The 22,068-nt window shown below is 45.1% G+C and overlaps 1 protein-coding gene across 3 annotated transcripts in view; it reads right to left on the minus strand.

The window, feature by feature from the left end:
• Positions 1–21,813, minus strand: part of HIP1R (huntingtin interacting protein 1 related) — a 297,989-nt gene extending 276,176 nt beyond the window's left edge. For 2 of the 3 annotated variants that reach the window (XM_053368313.1, XM_053368315.1), the window contains exon 1: positions 21,657–21,813. In XM_053368313.1, coding sequence (XP_053224288.1) covers positions 21,657–21,749 — 93 coding nt within the window. In that variant the 5' untranslated portion in view covers positions 21,750–21,813. Of the gene's footprint in view, positions 1–16,756; positions 16,796–21,656 lie in introns of those variants that run through there. The other variant, XM_053368314.1, reaches the window with a different exon arrangement.
• Between the last annotated feature and the right edge of the window lie 255 nt (positions 21,814–22,068).

Consider the following 22,068-nt stretch of genomic DNA (forward strand, 5'->3'; position numbering starts at 1 on the left):
CAGCAGCCATCTTAAAACATTCATGAACCAAGAACAAGACGGGAGTAACTGATACTAGAATATCCTCCCCAGGGTCACTGTAACCTTAAAATTCAGTGTCAACAGTAGGACTACAGGAAAGACTAAAATGTTTGCAGTGGTGGTGTTAGTTTCTAAAAAGGATGCTAAGTAACGATGCGCCATGAAAGAGGTTTATAGAATTTATGCATGCTTTGGGTGGAGAGCATAGCTGTCAACGTTTTCCTTTTTTTAAGGGAAATTCCCTTATTCCGAATAGGATTCTTTGCAAGAAAAGGGAAAAGTTGACAGCTATGGTGGAGAGAATTTATTTTTCTTCCCTCTCATTACACTACAACTTGAGGTCGTCCAAAGAAGCCGAATGGCATGGGATTCGGGGCAGCCATCTTCACACAGCATGTGATTAATTTACAGAATTTGCTGTCGGCACACATCCTTAGATATTTAAAAGGTGCAATTCAGCCATCAGATTTTGGATGAGCATTTATCTGAAAGCTCTCCAAAAATGATTGCCTTCTGTGGACGTTTCTCCGCCACTGGCAGGACTAGGCAGAGGGGCTCCCTTTCAATCGCTCCAGGCCTGACCTCGTTTCATACAGAAGTCCATTGTCGCACCAATTCATTTAGATTCTAAGAACTAGCCCTGCAGCTGAACTGTATAAATGAATGAAGATGTCTCTTTGGAGAGCTATATATGACTAATTGTCCTGTCTTCTTAACCTGCAACATTTCCACAGGTCAGTAGCAAAAAAAAAGCATTATATATCCATTCCTGACAGAGACATCTTAGACATGCTCTTACACATTGTTAGTGCAAACGGCTATTTGTTGCTCTGGTTGTCAAAGCAGAGCGAGGGAGAGTGAATTCTTGGCTTGACTTGACATAAACTTCTGTCATGGCGCTCATTATTAATATCTTGTCTGTTAAGTAGAGTTAGAACAAGGTTTGTGGGGAAACTTCTGGAACACTCTGTTTCCACATTCAGATGGAATTTGAATTCTTAGAAGTTTTACATACAATTATTTCCTGCGCCAGGTTGATATTTCAACTTTATTTATTGCCTCATGGATCAATAAGGGTGAAGGCCAATATTCACATTCAATAAATGTGAGAGGGGCGTTGTGGCAGCACCCCAACCGCCGCCACCTCTCTGCACTCATCTTTACATGACTGCAAGGTTCTCTCCACAGGATCAGAAACCCTGGAAAAGTCGGTTCCCCAATTGTGTGGCGAAAGCCCTGCATTACACTCCTTCTCACGGGAATCCTGCTCATACCAGGCATGGGAACCAGAAGCAACTGTGGCCCCCAAAGTATCTTTATCTGGCCCCTTGGACTCTTCCCCTCCTTCTCTGGCCATGCCTCTTACCAGCCCTGCTTCACACCCTCCCTGACTGTTTGTGCCTGCCTGGAATGTGTCCTTGAAAAACAGGAATGTCTCTTGCTTGCTTGAATGGATGGAGGACAAAGGGCGGGGGGTCCTGAGTAGAACAAAATGCAAAATTCACACCTGCTGCTCTGCTCACTTTTGCCTCTGCCCCACCCACCCCTGGCATGTGGCCCCTCAGAAGGTTCTCTAGAAGGGATTGTGGCCCTCAGGTGAAAAAAAAGTCCCCCAGTTTCAATATATACCATCAAAATGAACACGTGGGGGGGCGTAGGGATTGCTGCTGTAATCCTGTTGCAGACCCAGACGTGTTCACCGAATGTAAGAATGGGGCAATGGGTCTAACATCACAGCAGAGCCAGTGCCTCAGCTGGGCCAGGATCCCTCCTTCCACCATCTTGGGCCTAGAAAGAGCCGGCTCCTTTGCTTAGGGAAATTTAGCGACTGCTTATTTGTTTTATAAGGTGCGCCTCCAGGTTTGAGGTAGCAAATATGTAGAAAGCATAGCAAAACTTTGAACAATACTTGGAAAAGTTGACCATTTGTTTTCAAAACATATCATGCTTCCTTCATAATAAAAAATGCAAATAATAATATTAATAATAAAACTCAGAAGAAAATCAAAGGCAGGTAACACTGTACAAACAAGAAGCAATTCATAAGCCAAACTACTGGCATAAAAATAAAGACAAACAATGGTTACAGCCATCTGAATTAAAACATCAACATACCAGAAATATTAAATCCATAAACTGGAATCTCCTCAAAGATTTGTGCAAGAGCGAGGAGGTAGAGATTAGCCTGACCATGTTAAATGAGAGTGTTTTAACTTTTTTTTAAAAATGTTATGCAAATTGAAGATAGGTTAGTCTCAGCCAACACTATGAAAAACCGAAACAGTATTTACACAGCCTATGATAAAAAACACCCACAAGGCAACTCCCCACCTACAGATTTAGGGCAAAGTTGTGACGGTTAATTTAAGCAAGCTCCTTCCGCCTTTGATCTCTGGCACCTTCTCATTAAGCTGTCATTTTACCAGGAACTCGATTTCAGAATCCAAAGCATTTCCTCAGCTAACCACTCCTCTACAACGTCACCACAGCATCCTGCCTGTGACAGAGTTTTACCTTAGCAAGGTGTGCCTAGCACACATAAAACTCCCTCTCTCTCATTTCTATGTGATATTAAATTCTTGACAAGGCACTCTGCTAAGAAATTAAAGAGGCTAGCAAGATTGTCAGCCTTGTGCAACTCAAAGCAGTTGGCACAACCTCTTAAGCAGGGTCAACTTCAATGGCCCCTTGGAAAAATAGTAACAACAATACAGTAACAGAATTTAACAGGACATGGTAACCTTCTGCCAGACTCAAGGGCTCATCCACACTTCCACATGTCCCATGAGTGGTTTTCTGCTTGTCCCATTCCTTATAGGCACGGGTCCAAGTGGTTTTGCCGTGGTTTTCTGATTGAGAGGGCAAGTGGAAGTCTGGATAAGCCCTCAAACACTGGCAGAGAAACCTGCTGGTCTACCAACAACCACCCCAACCCAGCCAAGTCTAGAAGAAGCAAGCAATGGGTGCGAGTCCCTTGAAGATTGCACACTGCCAATTTGGTATCTTCTGGGTTGAAGTACCACACCTGTGTGTTATGGTGCAGACATGGTGCCCACTCTTCAAGCAGCTGAACAATATTTTAAAAATATTGTTCCAGTTGCTGTGAAGCATGGGTGGAGAACCGTTTTGGCATGGAAAGCCAGATTATTATCTGACCCCACCCCAACAGGTAAACTCTGACAGGTGGGTGAGATGACCCACCTGTCAATCACCTGGCATCATTAAGCTGCCAGATGATTGCAAGGTAGGTTATCCTGCCCACCTATCAAAGTCCCTTTCCAAGCAGAGCACTGGGCACAGGGCTAGCAAATCTGCTTTCTTCAGGGATCAGCTACATGATGAAGTTCCCCATGCAGAACTGGGTCATGCAGGCAACCCAGTAGGGTTAGCTCGCTGCCCATCAGCCAATAAATAAAACATTAATTCTGCTGTGGCTGAGTTTCTTCTGCTCCTCTCTTTCAAAATTGTATGTTCATATTCTTTCATACTGATTATAAATTGGGTTTGTTTGTTTTTAAAATATCACCCACCCTGGACTTTGTTGTGAAGAGCATGTAAGAAATACCTGAAATAAATAAAATTTGGATCCATTTATTTTTGGAGCTTTTTATAATGTTGGGTGTTTTCATTTTAATACTTGGTGAGCCTCTCTGGGAATGGTCACACTCTGGGAAAGGTAGGATATAAATCTTTAAAACAAATAAAATAAAACAGGGATAACACTGCTGATAGGATAGGGCAGCTGTAAATGTTTGCAAAGCACTTTGAAGAACTAGAGAGTACTGTAGAAATGCTAATTTTTAAATGAATTTCCAGTATCAAGTTGAGTTCTCTTTCATGGACTTCCCAGTTCACCCAGACAGAACACCTGACCTTCACTCCTTTTCAGCAATATATGTAAATACGTCACTCACTGATACCAGCACATTCCCAGAGCCAGTGAAATTGGGTGGCTGAAGGAGATGACCCAAGATGATGTTAATTAGCATTCACCGCCCACAGAAACCGAAATTATAGAACACTGAAATTCAATCCAGGACAAATCTACCACAGACCATTAGTCATTAGTCACTTTCCTCATAAATGTGACCCAAAGCATCTTACACAATAAAGCACAAAAACGAGCTGCAACAAACACAACCAATAAAACTTTAACCATCTATACAAGCTACAGCAACTAACAAGAACCACGAAATTCAGGGTCAGTTTACCCCTGTTGCAATTCAGCCATAAAACTCACTGGGGAACTTTAGGCTAGTCACAGTCTCTCAAGCCTAACCTACCTCACAAGGCTGTCGTGAGGATAAAAATGGAGAGTGGAGAGAACCATGCACATATCTTGAGAGAAAGGTAGAATATAAATGTAGTAATCATAATGGGTAACTATCATAGTCTGCCTTCATAAAGATTCTGGAGACATCAAGATGTCCAACATCTGGACACAGAAGTTCTGGATTCAACAAATACAGTGGTACCTCGGGTTACATACGCTTCAGGTTACAGACTCTGCTAACCCAGAAATAGTGCTTCAGGTTAAGAACTTTGCTTCAGGATGAGAACAGAAATCGTGCTCTGGCGGTGCGGCGGCAGCGGGAGGCCCCATTAGCTAAAGTGGTGCTTCAGGTTAAGAACAGTTTCAGGTTAAGAACGGACCTCCAGAACGAATTAAGTACTTAACCCGAGGTACCACTGTATTTGAAACCCCTTTAACAGCATATACTGTGTGTGGAAGAGTGACCTGGTTAATTTTGGGGGAGGAACCAAACAGCTCATTTGTAGGGCACATGCAATGACAACCCTGCCCTGTGGAACTCCCTGCCAGTAGAGGTTCAATAGGAACTGTCCCTGCCTTCTTTCACACGCCTTCTGAAAACTGCACTGTTTAGACAGGCCTTCACAATGTGAATTTTTCTTTAAATCAAGCAGTTAATCTCTTTGTTACAGTCAATTATCAGTGTTCAAAATAAATACTGTATATAAGTATCATGCTTAGCACTGGAGGAAGCAAATGCTATGTTTTTAAAAAATAAAATTTAAAGCCCACTAAAAATCTATATAAAATAGGAAGCAAAGAATCCTATGCATTTCCATTTTGTCATTCTATTAGGAACCCCTCAATACCTTCACAAACCTACAATTGGCAGTGCTCTGCATTTTGATCCAAGCTGCAAATAAACAGAGTCAGTTATAGGGTGCACAAATGCAAGCATAGATAGCCTTGGAATAATAAGACCCTCCTACACCTGTGATCTTTTTCCACCTCGGAGTAATATGTACTAGATTTGTTGCCTAGTGTTGAATATCTTAAGTGGCAGCTGTTGAACCACACGGCAGCAGGTGACGTAATGCAAGCCAGGGGAAGTAGATGGCCAGACAGCACAGGGCGGGTCTGAAGAGCACTCCCTCTTAATGGATCTAGCAGCATGCTTGCCATTCCACCACTTGCAAACCTATAGACCTATATATTGGGAGGGTTCTCAGGTCAATCCTCAGCATTTCCCTTGCCTCTCTACTGCATCAGTTGGTGAGCCACAGCACAGACCCTCCAAGTGTCCCTATTTTCCAGGGATGCCCCTGATTTAGAGAAGCAGTCCCAGTTTCTGATTTGATGGACCAGTGGGCAAAAGGCAGCTTTCTGTGCATCTATGCTCCAGAAATACAGCTGCATTGCCTGCCCTCCAGAGCACTTGACTCTGCCTGTTCATAGAAGGCCATAAGCTAAGGCTTACTGTGCAGAAATGAATTGCACCCACTTCATTCTTCCCTGCTTGTGTTGGGACAAAACCAACCACAATCCCTGGCCTTGTGTTCCCTTGAAATCTGGGATTGCGGTTTGTTTTACTCCCAAAAAAACAGTATCTATAGTCAAGGGTTGTTCTTGACTTACCATCTGCAGTTTGTCTGAGAACAAGCAAACAGGTTCAAGGTTCTTGTAGTGATATACATTCTTCCAGCAAAGATTCAGGAGGCAAACCCTGTTTTTGACTTTCAGGTGCTCTTAAAGACCTTTTTACACCAACAGGTCTTTGTAGCCATTTCATTTTTCATTTTTTAAATTAGCTAGTCACTTTATTGTCTGTATTGTTTTTAATTGTGTTTTATGTTTTAATGTTGCACACCACTCTACTTTATGGTATGGCAGTACAAAAATACTTTTATAAATAAAAGGATGCTCCCTGATTGGAACACAACGCTACACCAGGGATAAGGATGGGGAAGAAATCTGATTCAGTTTGCAATGTAATGTGCAATCCAATGCAATTTGCATTTTCCAAAACAAATGCGAGAACTGGAGCACAACCATCCTTCAAAATTTTCAGACCTCAGCAAGGCCATTCCTCAGCCAAGCAATGCATACAGAACTGCATATTACAGAGGTGAAGTGTGGGAAAAAATGCATATACTTGTTTAAAAAGCATACAAAACTACATTATATTGGGGAAATTTGCTCTGCAAAAATATGATTTTAGGAGAAATTCACCCTAAAATGCTGATGAATACTTCTTTCTTTTGTTATGGCAAACTGATGTGGAAATGTGGAGAACTGAACTTAAGTGAGAGAAGCCAAAATAGACAGATTTGCCCTTCCTAGCAAGCATCATCATGGCTTGTTTCCTCCCAGCACAAGTGCAGAAAAGATGCAGTCCACTTTTGGTGTGTTCACAGCAAACCATTAATGTGTGAACTGGGTCATTAAGAAGGCAACACCTTAGGTATAGGCTGTGCAGAGACACACCAGTAAACCTCCTCGCTGAGTGGGTAATTAAAAAACAAAACAAAAAAGCACTCCCAGCACAGAGACTAGATATACTAATATAGACGCTTCTGTGGAAGGTCTTGCAGTCAGTGCACCTCAGCTGAGGGGAAGTAAGGCAGCCTCCCTCTGCAGACACACACATGCATGATCCATCATGTTCTCTGTGTAATAAGCAGCATCTGGCAAGCATTTATATTGACCCCTTAAGCTATAGGAGTGAACAGTTTGAAGCTTGATTTAGCACCAAAGAAAAACAGAGCAGTCCACCACACCCACTGGTGGGGTGCAGGAGGAGGAGGCCCTGCGCATCTTTCCAGACAGATTACAGCATCAGTTAAAACCCCACCACCATGTGGCTGGTGACTCAGTGAAAACCAGGCCCTCAGCCATTGCCAGGACAGGTCATCGGCCCAGAACAAGGATCTTGCATGAATATGCTGTTTTCCCCCCTTATGCACTCATCATCAACTTTAAAATTGGGCCCCACATGCATCTCTACTTTCATTCACACACACAAACTGCCTTGCGCATTATTTTCTTTGACCCATCCCTTCTTCACATCTATCTGTCCAGACAACAAATATTCCTGGAGGAGTTTGATCTGCAGCTATTCTGTAGTAAATTTTGAAATTAAACTTACACCAGTGCTTTGCTTTAAAAAAAAAAAGTAAACTTAAGATCTGTTAACAAACATGTCCTGCTTCAACAGCTAGGCCAGGATAGGCTCCCACAAAGTAAATATAAAAGTATCAAGAGCACCTCACCCCATAGACACCTACTAATATGAGGTAGTCATAGAGAAAACTGAAAATCCAGGACATTTTTAGCCTCTCTGTCCATCAGCAGGAGAATGACTCTCTCTCTCTCTCTCTCTCTCTCTCTCTCTCTCTCTCTCTCTCACACACACACACACACACACACACACACACACACACACCCCTGGGAGTGTGGCCTCTAAGAGGAAAACAAAGTTGCCAGACCCCTTTTACAATATGGTGTGATACTGAAAAGGCCTCAGTTTTGTGTTAAATTCCATTACATTGTTGAATAAGCGTGCCAGGAGCGTAACTAAGGTGGGTCAACTGCGACACAAATTGTGGGCACAAATTGTGCACGGAGTATGCAAATACACTGATCGTTATTAAAGTTACGCTTTGTTTGCTGCTCAGTATCTTTAATGAGCAGGTTTCCATGACATCTAGATCAAAGGCTCAGCAAGGGCAGCATGCAAGGCAGAGTAGCATTGTGCTTATTGTCCCTGCCACTGTGGGCACCACAGTTCAAGGAGGACACTGACAAACTGGAACGTGTCCAGAGGCGAGCAACCAAAATGGTCAAAGGCCTGGAAACGATGCCTTATGAGGAACGGCTAAGGGAGCTGGGCATGTTTAGCCTGGAGAAGAGGAGGTTAAGGGGTGATATGATAGCCATGTTCAAATATATAAAAGGATGTCACATAGAGGAGGGAGAAAGGTTGTTTTCTGCTGCTCCAGAGCAGCGGACATGGAGCAATGGATCCAAACTGCAGGAAAGAAGATTCCACCTAAACATTAGGAAGCACTTCCTGACAGTAAGAGCTGTTGGACAGTGGAATTTGCTGCCAAGGAGTGTGGTGGAGTCTCCTTCTTTGGAGGTCTTTAAGCAGAGGCTTGACAACCATATGTCAGGAGTGCTCTGATGGTGTTTCCTGCTTGGCAGGGGGTTGGACTCGATGGCCCTTGTGGTCTCTTCCAACTCTATGATTCTATGACCTAACACAACCAGGCCTTTCCAGCCTTTGAAATACTATTGGGAGATGCGATGAAAATTGGAGGCATGCACCTCTGGATAGTAGGAGGGAGGAGTTGTTCATCTGCACAACATGTGAAAAGGAGCAACCTCAAATATGAAGACTGAGGATTATAGCAGCCTTAAAGTACCACAACTATTTCCAAACTGGCTCCGAATGCTAGGTCTCTCAGCGAGGGAGGAGTGGAAGGAACAGGGAAAGATATACAAAGAGCCCTGGTGGATCAGATCACAATGAAGCACTTCTTCACACAGAGGTAGCAGTGGCCACCAATAATAATAATTAATAATAATAATAATAATAATAGTAATAATAATAAATAATTTTATTTATATCCCGCTCTCCTCAGCCGAAGCTGGGCTCAGGGTGGCTAACAACAATAAAATAGTGCAACATTCTAAAAGCATTATAAAAATTAATTAAAATCAAATTGATGGCAACCATAAGCTAAAGTTCTGTAAAGATTGCCAAAGGAGGGAGTCAGGCTGTGCCCTGACCAAAGGCCTGGTGGAACAGCTCCGTCTTGCAGGCCCTGCGGAAAGATGTCAAGTCCTGCAGGGCCCTAGTCTCTTGTGACAGAGCGTTCCACCAGATTGGGGTCACGGCCAAAAAAGCCCTGGCTCTAGTTGAGGCCAGCCTAACCTCTCTGTGGCCCAGGACCTTCAGGATGTTTTTATTTGAAGACCGTAAGTTCCTCTGTGGGAGAGGCGGCCCCATAGGTATGAGGGTCCTAGGCTGTATAGGCCGTATCAAGATGGCTTTAAAAGAATAATGGACACAGTTACAACTATGGTTTTCTATTCTCCTTTTATTGATCAGTGCATCTTTTTACAGCTGTATTTTCAAAAACCAATAAAAGCATATATTATAAAAGAAGATTGGGCGAATTCAGGGCTATTGATGGCTAACAGCCAAGGTGGCTACGCTCTGCCTTCCGCAGTTGGAGGGCTGAACTGCTTCTGAAGACCAGTTGCTCGAAATGCCAGGAGGGGCAAGTGCTCTTACGCTTGAATCCTGCTTGCGGGTTTCCTACAGGCATCGGGTTGGCCACTGTGAGAACAGGATGTGGCAGGGACAATAAGCACAATGCTGGCCTGGCCACTGGCCTGATCCAGCAGGCTCTCCTAGTGTAAGTTCAGCTAGCTCCATCCCTGTTTTCCGACCGGATGCTGTCTGGAAGCCCACAAGCGGGGCACAAAAGCCCTCTCCTGCTGTGGCTCCTTGGCAACTGGCCTTCCCTGGCATACCGCCTCCAAGGACAAACAGAGCAGGCAACGCTTCCCTGTGTAGACGAATTGCTCATTACAGCACCACAGGACACCCCAAAGCTCACAGTCCCCAGCTGAAGGCATACTAGACAAAGCATTGCATACAAGGCAAGTAGAACACACAAAAGGGGCACTTATATCCAACTAAACTCAAATAAAATCCAAATGAAGTGAGCCAACATGGTGCAGTGGAGGAGTGTTGGATTAGGACCCAGGAGGCCAGGGTTCAAATTGCCACTTGGGACAAGCCATGAAGCTCACGGGGTGACTCGGTCTGTGTGTGTGTGTGTGTGTGTGTGTACACACCTAACTTACCTTTCAGTGTTGTTGTGAGAATACAATGCTAAGGGGAAGAACCAAGTATATAGCTCCTTGGAGGGGAAGTGGGATATAAATGTGAAACCAAAAAAAGTATTTGGTGGCAAATGCAAATATGACATCGAATCTAATGCGCACCTTAAATTTTCGCAACACAATTTGGCCAAAAAAAGTGAGCATTAGATTCAATTAAGTACGGTAAATAGGATCTGGGCATTAACCTCCTCATTTGGATAACGAGTTGTCCCTTCTTAAGCTTTGCATCAGTATCAAAGCTAACAGACACTTATTCCTCCATGAACACAATCCAGACGCTTGGCCGATTCTTTAGCAATGTGTTACCCAGGTCCAAGCATCTTGTGCCAGCCCCACTCTCCTTGCCAGCCGGCAACAGCTTCCGAGATGCCAATGTGTCCGCCCACCCTGCTCTCCCAAGCCAACCCAGGGAAAGGAAGTGACTCAGAAACAGCTCGGAACCACAGTGGTGATGCAGTCACGAAGCAAGGATGTAATTGCTTTGTTTTCAAAACTAAACTGGTATTTCTGGTTCGCAGGTGGCAAACGCATTTAGCCTTCCTGGTTGCAAATAAAAGAAAAGGATACTTCCTTCAACGTGACCTCATTTCCTTTCCGATCACCAACTCAAAGTTCAACAGAAAGAATGAGGGTGTTAATACGTCTGTTTTGGCTTGCTGTTTTTAAAAATTTCCCGCAGTGCCATTCAAACTTTTCCAAGCTGATCCACACCATACTTTTAAAGCCTGGACAGCTCAGTTGGTTGGAGCACAGTGCCAATAATGCCAAGGTTGCAGGTTCGATCCCCGTCTGGGACAGCCGCATATTCCTGCATTGTAGGGGGTTGGACTAGATGGTCCTCAGGGTCCCTTCGAACTCTACAATTCTATGATTCTATAATCCTGGGATCCGTCAGTTGCTAAGGGTGCTGGGAACTGTACCCATGAGGTGGGAAACTATAGTTCCCATGATTCTTTGGCATAAGTCATATCCTTTAAATGTGTCTGGGGTGTGCTTTAAATGTATGGTGTGGATCTGCCCAAAGCAAGACCAGGCCTCATCACAGCTTTCAGTCAGCTTGAGCATCTACAAGTGAAGGAAGTTGCCTAATGCTAGTTCTGGACGCTTGTCCATCTAGTTGCCTGCTGTCCAATTCTCATGCCAGTGGCTCTCCCAAGAGGGAACCTTTCTCAGAACTGGAGATCCTTTTAGCTGGAGGCAGCAGGGATGGGATAGGGGACCTTTGCCCAAATGCAGGAGGGGGAACGTGAGGAACTCCAGCTCTTGTTGAACTACAACTTGGCTCAGCGATCTTGCAAGGCTACCCACAAGAATTGGCAAGGCCATCCCTGGTGCTCCCTTTCGTGAATATATCTGTTGAAGAGAAATCTGACTGTTGTAGTCCCCACTTTCATCAGCTTTATGGCTACTGGAGGGTGTATTAACTGGCCTGTTGATGTCTTTAAGGTTTCATTTTCTGGATGCATTTTAACTGAATCAACAATAATTGGTCATTACTGAACTGTTCCTTTGGTGTTGTAAATTGTATTATAATTTTAATTGTGTTTATTGTGATTATTGTGGCATTGTTTTGGTCTGTTATTTCACTGTAAACTGCTCCGAGTATAAACTTGGAGAAAATGTGGTAAATAAATTAGCAACAGCAGCTCCCACCAGCCCCTTTAGCCAGCATGGCTAATGGTCAGGGACATCTGGATCCCCACTTCTGGTTTAAAAAGCCAATTTGTGTCTCCCTGCCCCCCACAACACCCAGTCTTCCTGCCGTTAAAACAGGTACAATTAAGACTGACTAGACCTGCAATTATGGAAAACCTAGTTGTGTGTGCGCACTAAGCGACAGGCACAGGGGTGAAGGAGAACCAATGAGCAATGCTTAGCTCATAGATACCATTTCCAAATAACAAAACATTGCACTACATTTGCGGACTAAGAAGCTTGCAAAGAGTACAGAGGTTAACTCACGTGCTGAGTTACATTCTTCAGCAGCTGCGAGTTCTAGTCTTCAGCAGGTTGTACTAGTTACAAGCACCGGAAACTGCCTCAAACTGAGTCAGACCATTAGTCCATTGGGGCCCAATACCGTCTGCTGTGACAGGCAGAGTCTCCAGGGTAACTCTGGCACACAGCAGCCACCCAATCTAGGCTGAATTCATCGTTTTAAAAATTATTATTATAACTTTTCTGCAGCTTTGCCATTCCAACACTAAACCAGCTAACGTTAAAACCACGAGAATCACAGATTTCGGTATGCATCAATGAAATGCTATAGTCCTCATGGTCACAGTGGGGAGAACCAACAACAGAGATGAATAAGGGAGCAAACAGGTTTGTTTTTAGCTTAGGCTTCCCAAATAATGCTGCTGGTGTGACAGAAATAATTGCTTGGGCCAGTTTTGGTTTGAATTGAAAGCTATGGAACCAGCCAGAGGACCTTCTTGGTAGTGGTGCCCTCCCTGTGGAACGCCCTCCCATCAGATGTTGAGGAGATAAATAACTATACAACTTTTAGAAGTTATCTGAAGGCAACCCTTTATCAGGAAGTTTTTTAATGTTTGACGTTTTATTATGTTTTTATATGTGATGGAAGCCACCCAGAGTGGCTGGGAAAACCCAGCCAGGTGGGCAGCGTAGTATTAGTATTACAGATTATTATTATTAGTATTATTACAGACCCAACAGGTTCCCCCAAAATGGGTGCAGCCACAGCAGTTACAGTAATTATTGAAAGGTTTTCGGTGGCCAACGAGAGGAAATGCAGCTTCAGTATGTGCTTGGCCACCATTTCCTGTGCTTGCTGCAGCTCACCTCTGAATTTGGCATCATAAAGATACAAGGAGAGAGTTTCTCCACCTGTCTAGAGTACACTCCTGTCATCAAAATGGCAGCTTTCAAATGGGAATAGGAAGTGAGAGCTCTCCCTCTCTACTCACTTGTGTGCTGTATGCTGAAGTGGCAGTGCACCTCTCAGCCTAACCAACCCCACAGGGTTGTTGGGAGAGGAGGATGAAATGTACACCACCTTGAGCTTGGAAAAAAGGTAGGAGATAAATGGAATGAAAATAAAAGAGGCCGCATACCAAAACAATGGATTAAACATGTTTCTGTGCGGCTGACCACAGCAAAGACTTGTGGGGGTGTTCTTAAGAATTTAAACTAGGAATATTTCATTTGACTTTGTGCCATATGCCAACTTACCTATTTTGGAAAGATTTCCTTTTTCTTTTGGAGCAGAAAAAATGGTTTCTATGAATTATTTAAAACATTTTAAAAAACTAAACTTTTACAAGGGTGAAAATGGAATGATTCAGTCATGGACTTGGAAATGAGTATTTGTCAGGGACCTGATGAACCCCTTTTGTTCACAAGATAGACCTCATCACCTCAAATTTGCCTGTAACTTGTGCTCCACCTCTGATGTTGCCACCAGGTTCTCCTCTCTCAGAAAGGAAGAGCCTGGCAACCTGTCCCTGTTCCATGGTAGATATTTTGCTAGCCATGGAGGATGAGCTCACAGGTGAGGGATCTTACATGCCAACCCTACTAGCCAAAGCAGCCTACCAGTTCAGTCATCAGTTTTCTCCACACTTATTTTGCTCCTGGAATGAGGGGCAGCAGGCAGGAGCTGCAGCACTCATAGGGACAAATCTGCTCCTGGGATTCCCAGTGCTATCCCTTGCATGCTCTGTTTTACATAATTTGCTTAATTTATATCCTGCTCCACCTCAAAAGCTCCACTGCATTTTAAAAATTGTGCATTTTGCTGGGGAGGCCAAGCTCAGCAGCAGAGTGCGTGCTTTGCATGCAAAAGACCCAGGTGCAACCTCTGGCATCTCTAAATATGGCTGGGGAAGATTCTCCTCTAATGCCCTAGAGAGGGGGTCAAATCTATCACTCTTCTGATGTCATAAAGGCATCAAATGACTATCCTGTCCACCTGTCCAAGGTGGCCCAAGGAGAGCAGGAGGGATAGTCCTGAGAAGGACTGACCTCTCTGCCCATAAGATGACGATGAGCAGAGAGTTCAATCCTGCTTTCTGCTCAGTTTGAGTACGCAGGAAACTTGCTTGCATACCCAAACCAAGCAGGATTGAAATACCTGTGCATTGGCTGGTGCACAGGGAGCTGTTGTTGTTATACATTTATGTATAATCAAGCTTTTTCTTTGATAGTGACTCAGTGTGGCTTATGGATAAAAGTCCATCAGGAAGCCACCATTCATTTTAATAGACCTTTTCCAGGAAAACTTCCAGCCAGATTGTGCCTGAAGCTTATAAACTGCCGATTACTCTTACGTCCATAAAATCCATGCAACATCTTTTAATATGTTGCTGGGACGAAAACAGCTGAGATTTCCTCATCTCCAGCCAGGGTTATGAACTGCAATAGCAGTCAGGTCAGTGGGAGGGCAGGGATTTGCCCGAATTGTGCTTTGGGCGTGTGGCAAACAAACCGCCATCTCAGCATTCTTTGCTGCCAGGGCTGCTGTTTCTGTAACCTTCAGAGGGCTTTCTCTGCTGGGAGAGATTCCACTTCTTCTCTCCCTTCTTAGCACACTGCCATAAAACTTTCTAATCCCTTCTCCGCAAACACTGGAGGCATGTTTGTAGTAGCAGATAAACTGGGTTGGGATGAAAGAGATTGTCCACTGTATTACGACTCCTAAATCTTCTCCTCATTTCAAAACCGGAGGGGGACAGGCAGACAAGGCAGGGCAGTTATTCGCAGGGAGACAAGGACTGTATACATCCACGCAGGGTGGGGCAAATCTCTCCATTTAGATTTCTCTAAGTTTCTTATGTTTCCTGTCTTGAGGTTCAGTTCTCCACATTTTCACATCAGTTTGCAAACATACATATTTTTAAATCCTCAGGAGAAATTTGCTGATGGATTTTCATAACATGCAAGTTTTGGTATTCCTTTTCTCCTAATATAATGCATACTTGTATGTTACTTTCAGTGATATATGTTTGTTGGTACAAACTGTGTCCTAGTACAGTGGTACCTCAGGTTAATAACTTAATTCGTTCTAGAGGTCCATTCTTAACCTGAAACTGTTCTTAACCCGAGGTACCACTTTAGCTAATGGGGCCTCCGGCTGCCATTGTGCCGCCACCATGCAACTTCTGTTCTCATCCTGAAGCAAAGTTCTTAACCAGAGGTATTATTTCTGGGTTAACAGAGTCTGTAACCTAAAGCGTCTGTAACCTGAGATACCACTGTATATGCATTTTGGTACACATTCCTTGGGTGCAGAACAGCACTGAAAAATTCAGAGAAGAGCAGATTTTGAAAGGTGCCTGCATTTCAGCTCCTGTATTGTTCTGAAAACAGCATATAAGGTAGGTTCACGTTTAAATGAGAAGTGAATCAAATCCCCCTTCCCTACTTCCAAGTGAATAGATATTTAAGGAAACAGTTACCAATCGGCAACACATATCCCCTTCTGCCCACTGCTTCCATTACTCAAATCTAGCAACTACCTTGGACTTCAGTTAATAAACCCCACAGGCAGAAGATCTTCCCAGACAACCCAAATCTTCCACACTCACAAGGGTATTTTAAAATGCTAATTGTAACAGATGAATAAATCCAGATTTGCTCAGCAGGGATGGATTCATTCTAAGAAGCAATTGAGAACAGAATATTTGATCCTCGCGACCCTCCGCAGGCCGTTATTGCCCCAAAGCACCCTGCATATGCCCTCACACCCCAATTCCCCCAGCTTCCTTACAGCCTATAAGCATTCAGCTTCTTCATCATCTCTCTGCTGCTCCCTGGTCAGCAACTACAGGGACTCAGTAGCAGAAAACACATTTTGAACGTGGAAAGTTCTAGGTCACTCCAGCTCAAGCCGATTTGCTCGCGAGAGGGCTGAGAAAGGTGCATCTGTGGTTGAGATCTTGCAGAACCCCTGGACGTGGGGGGTCATCAGTTTTGGGCTAGCAAGACGGACCAGTTGTCTGTCTTGATAGCTGCCATGTGTGCTCGTTCTCAGAGAACCACTTCAACAATGGAGTTGGGCTGAAAGACCAAGGCCTCAACTCCCAATTTCCATAGGGGTACCCTCAGGTGGCTGTTGCCACAGATGCCACTAAATTGGCAACTCTCTTTCACCTCTCAGGTATCAACAAAGGGGTGACGTGGTGGGCGACATCTAGAACAGGTGACTTCAGTTGCTGACCAATACTATATTTTTTTAAGTCCATTATTCTCCTGGCCTTACAGGCACGCCATATTCCTTAGTTTTCTCTTTGAGCACCCTGTCCCTTCCATCTCTAGGCCCCATGGAAGGTTTTCACCCTGCCAGATGAATGCTCTGCTTCCTTTGCAGCAGCTGCACTGATTTTAATCTTCCTGTCAAAAACATCCTCCTTAAATGCTTGTTTGTAAAGATTTCGTGACATGATGGCAATTTACTCAGTGACTAAATGGGGCTCAAAGGTGGCAGACAAAAGCAGCACATTTTAAACTTTAAATATCTACTGTTATCACCAGAGGCCCAAAGCTGAAGGCATAGGTCAGCAAAATCACCCCCTCATTTTCTTCGCTCTGATCTTCTCCTCTTACCTTTGTTCCTGTGTATACGCTCATCTTCCGCTCTTTGTTTCCTAGGATCCTGGTGTCTGATGGCCCTCCTTCTTTTGTCCTTCTCTGACATCAGAGCAGGTCAGCAAATCATTACCAGGACTCCATCACCACCCAGAACCATAATGCAGCTTCAACAGACAACCTCCCTGACACCCAGAACTACCACTCTGAAAGCTATAGGGCTGTGGACAATTTGCTATTTGAATAACTTGCATCATTTGCATATCATTTGCACAGACAGGCCCATCAACAGCGGCTTGAGATCAGCCATATCTCACACACCCACACCCCTGAGTCCCAGTGCAGAGGAACAGGGTTCAATTTCTCACTCAGCCATGAAGCTAACTTGGGAACCTTAAGGCAATGACTGGCCTGTTTTGTAAAAAGGTATATACATATAAAAAAAAGGTTTGTACAGAGCACCAAACTATGTTTTTGCAAACCGTGGCTTAGCATTAAGTGAGAACCTAACCCAGCTGGTTTGCAAACCTCAGTTAACCAGAGTTTAGAGGTACAAACCTGAACCTCCTATATAAATAACCGTCACCACCCAAAAGCAGCCGAGTCATGGCTGAAGAGTGGATCTTCCTGGCTTGTGTCTGCTTTAATGGGGGAAGGGTTAATGAAATGAGGTTTAAGTGACTGACTGCCAGGAGTCCCAGGTTTAACAAATGTTTATTAACTATGGTTAGCATTAAACATGGCTTAGTGTTCTGTGGAAACTAGGCCTGTCTCTCTCGACCTATCCTACCTCACAGGGTTGTTGCAAAGATTCTAAGGGCATAGAAAGAACTAATTAGGTTCCCTTGAACTCACTGAGGAAAAGGTAGACTATAAAAGCAATAAATAACTGGGTAAGAGTTGGTTTTTTGCCCAGAGGTTTATGCATGAAATATAAATTATTCTCATCTCCTAAAAAGAGGGCAGCCAATTTGTTACAAAGAAAGCAGCTAATTAAAAAAAAGTGTATGTAAATTGATTTTTAAAAAAATGCAAAACACCTTTGCCACCCAACTGTTCAAAGCAAGGCTATAGGGTTCAATAAGTACACCGCTTAACTGGGCCCCAATGACAGAACCTTCGACAAACTCTTCACCTCTCCAGTCTTGGAGAATGCCAAACTGGAATCAAGACCAGACGAACTAGGAAGTAAGAGAGGTTTCTGGGACCATAACATTTGTGAGAAAGGGAAAGAGAGACTGCACAACAAATGGAAAAGAAACAGCCAGGAAGGAAAAAGTGTTTCCGGTGTTCATTTTTGACAACTGAAGATGGGAGTTTCAAGGAAGACACACACGCACACTTCCTGACATTTGCCCACAAACACTCTCACTATTTCTCCTCGAGGCTCAGAAACACACACAGAATCCCTGACACACACACACACAGGCACAGAGTCAACACAGGCTGTTCACTGAGTACCTGTGGTGTACAGGTGCGCTGCAGTGAAAAATTGCTGGGCTGTCAAAGCACCCTCCCTCTCCTTCCAAGGGAGGATTTTCCAAGATACCTTGAGGCAATAAACACAACGTATTTCACACCCAAAAAGCACTGGTTTTCCCTGTCTGGAAATGGACGTAAATGACCTTCCTCGAAAGTCAGTGGCTGTAAGTTTAAGAAGAGACATTGGAGCGTCACAGAAAGCTTCAGAATGGCTCTGGAGACCCTATAACCCTCCAGACTTTGTTGGATTCCAGCCCCCATCAGCCCCTGCCAGGCCCAGCAGGGCCAATATACCAAGGAATGATGGGAGCTGCTTCCAACAGTTTCTAAGGAGGAAATAAAAGTGTTTCGACTCTGCTGTGAGAAAAGGTGGGGCAGAGCTCAACAGCCCCTCAGCCTTTGCTTTCTGCACCCTCAAAACTGCTGCCAGTCCCAGAGGTATGTCCTGCTGGCAGGGTTGAAGCAATGGTCCATTTCTGTATATGGAACTGAGAGTGCAAAACGGGGAGAGAGAAAAGGGTCACCATCTTGCCTGGTGCCTTGAGCCTGTTGCTTTGAGATGTGTGCCATCTGCCTCAGAGGGGCCCTCCTTCATTCTATGTGTTTGGGGAAAGGTTGTCTTTGGTGAAGGCAAGGGACTCTGCACATGCTCAGAGGCACTCCACTCCACCGTACTGTATTTCACACCTGTTTCCTTAGAGTTGGGGCATTGGGAAAGATCTAGACCAGCAGAAAAGGCTCCAGATTGGGTAAGCAGGTTCATTGTGGCATGGTAATATGGAAAAGATATGGCATGTTGGAAGCTTTTGTGGAATACGGGTCATTTCATCAGGTTCCTGCACAGGCTGCACAAACTTCTGCCTCAATAAATACGTTCCTCTTCAAGTCCGCACAGGTAACTAACAAAACATTATTGATTTGTTTGTTTGTTTTCAGAAAAACTAAGCAACTTCTGCCTATGATAGAAACAGAACCAGATGTTTGTCTCTAGGAAAAGCCACACACAAAAAAGTGTACACAGGATAACCTACACAGAATCAGCCCTACAAACCCTGAAACAATAGACAAATTCTCGTTACCCAAACCGTATATAAATCCATATTGTTTATCCCAGTAGTATGTACAGTGGTACCTCGGGTTAAGTACTTAATTCATTCCGGAGGTCCGTACTTAACCTGAAACTGTTCTTAACCTGAAGCACCACTTTAGCTAATGGGGCCTCCTGCTGCTGCCGCACCGCCACCGCGCAATTTCTCTTCTCATCCTGAAGCAAAGTTCTTAACCTGAAGCACTATTTCTGGGTTAGCGGAGTCTGTAACCTGAAGCGTATGTAACCCGAGGTACCACTGTATGTAAGAACATACACACGTCCACAGATACATGCAAAATTCAATTACAGGGTAGAAGAGAGATTGTGCACATTCCTGATCTACACATGCACAGAACATCAAAAAGGCCATACAGGGCAATACGGGCAACGAAGGAAGCCGTGGGAATCTCACACAGACAGGGACTCAGGCCCCAGACATTATTTTCATTGTCAGGCTGTCGGAAGAAACACCAGCATTTCTGAGCATCTGCAGAGTGCCTTGTTTCCCCCCCTCACCACCACTGAAACAAACACTAGTCACATACCCAGTCAGAATCAGGGGAAAGGAATTCCGGTTCACAGGGTGTGGCTTGTAGGAACCCCAGAACCTCCTCTAAAGATGAGAAGCTACACCCCGGCCTCAAACATGATAGCCCAGGAATGTCAAAGAGAAATGTACAGGCTGAAGATATTAGCAATATCCCCAGACACACCAAAAAACAGGCCAGGCCAGAGGCAAAGTACTACCAATGGAGGGAAAGTCAAAGTCACAACTCAAGTTTGTGTTTGTTCCACTCAACATTCCCCCTTAAAAAAGGAAAGTGTCATTCTTGGAAATTATAAATCTAGCCTCCCACCTCTAACCATCAGGGTTGCATGTCCTGGACAATACACACACGGATAAGACAAACACAGAACTGATTAACACATTGCTGCGCAAGGGGACACCCCAATCCTCAGCAGAGGAAGACACACACCAATGCTTTTCTGCCACAAGAGAGACTTAGGTAATCTCCGGGTTCTGGGTTCAAGCCCCACATTGGGCAAAAGACTCCTGCATCCCAACGGGTTGGACTAGATGACCCTTGTGGCTCCTTCCAACTCCATGGTTTGATGACTGAACTATTCTGTGTTTCAAAAAGCAGGCCGCTGAGGGGCATGGAGACTGCAGGTGGGCTGAGGTGGATGACAATCACAAACCTACATTTGGGGGTCATGATAGACAGTCTCTTGCTCCCTCTCCGAAACTCCTGTCTGCAAGTATCACTCAATCCCCAATACATTCTTTAGAGAGCACCCTTTATGCAGCCTTACGTAGACCCAAAACACATGCTGTTCCAACCAATACCTCCTCACACTATTTTTTAAACGTGTGCATCTGTTAATTTTTAAGTTTCAAAAACTCACAGTCATGCAGAACAACAATGAATGCCCCTCAATTTTTATTTTGCCTCCTCCTAAGCATTTTCCCCTTGCAACATCAAAGACATGAGAAAATTGCTCTCCTTTCTCCTCCTTGTAACCAAGAGGGCTACAACATTATTATGATGAATTATCACCGTATGTTTCAATGAATAGCCTCTCAATTTTCCTTTTGCCACCTCAGAAGAAAGAAATAATTTTCTTGCCACCCTCCCAGGATGTGGGAGAGTTGTTTCTCTTTCCTCTCCCTACCACCAGGACTGCAACCTTAATAATAATAATTTTAAATGAAATCTGGGATTCCGGCTATTCTTAGGATTACCTGCCTGCTCCCTTCCTTCTCTCTCACCTAGTTCTGATCAAGGTGATTCCCCCCCCCCGCGCGCTCTGCCTTCCTCCTGCCCCCTCCCTTCCCAGCTTCTGTGCATGTTTCAAATCCTGTGCATAGTCAGTATCAAATCGACCTCAAATCCTATACGGAGACACCCCCCGCAGTGCACGAATCTTCTCCATTCCCCCCCCCACCAGGTGCATTCAATATTTGAGAAGCAGGGGTGTTTCCTATTGACAAGACCCCCCCCCCCGCGCGCTAAGGAAGAAGTCGTGTGTGTCAAGCTAAAGGATCCATTTCACTGGGTGGCAGCGGGAGGGGGGCAGCCGGGCAGGAAGCAGGACGGATCCTGCACAGGGTCAAGTGGGGGAGGGGAGAGAAAGGTGCATACATGCAACGGGGGGTGTCTCTCTTCTCGCCCCCCCCACTAAAATAACATGCGCGCGCCGCCTCTCCCTCACACAAACACACACTCTGCACCCCGTTTTCGATGCCACCTCCCGCTCTGCCATGCAGTTCCACCCCCAGGGCACAAACACGCCCCCCACCCGGACACCCCCCCAAAAAAAGACCACCCCCAGGAAATCCCTTGCCTGGTTCTTGTCGAACTGCTCCCTCTCCGCCTCCAGGCTGTGCCCCCCTCGGCGGCTCAGCACCCGCGCCGGCACGTTCTTGATGGTGTTCATGTCGCCCGGCAGGACGCCTCCTGGGCCCGGGCTGGCAGCAGCTGCTCTCGGCGGCCCCGCTCCCTTCCTCGCTCGCCCGCCTCGCCCGCCAGAGGAGCAGCAGCAGCAACTCCGGCTCGGCCTGCGAGACTCCGCCGGATTATTCCCGGGGTCGGGAATGCCAAGGCGCACTCGCACCAGGCGCCCCCTGCTGGCCTGACGGAGAACTGCTGCCGCCGCCGCCGCCGCTCCGCCTCTTCCCTCCTCCCTCCTCGAGGCGCTCCTTCTGGCCGGAGAGCAGCAGCCGGCCATTCACAAGGCGAAGCGGGCCACGCCCCCG

This window comes from Podarcis raffonei, chromosome 16 (genome assembly GCF_027172205.1).
Source record: "Podarcis raffonei isolate rPodRaf1 chromosome 16, rPodRaf1.pri, whole genome shotgun sequence".
NCBI classification, from domain to species: Eukaryota; Metazoa; Chordata; class Lepidosauria; order Squamata; family Lacertidae; genus Podarcis; species Podarcis raffonei.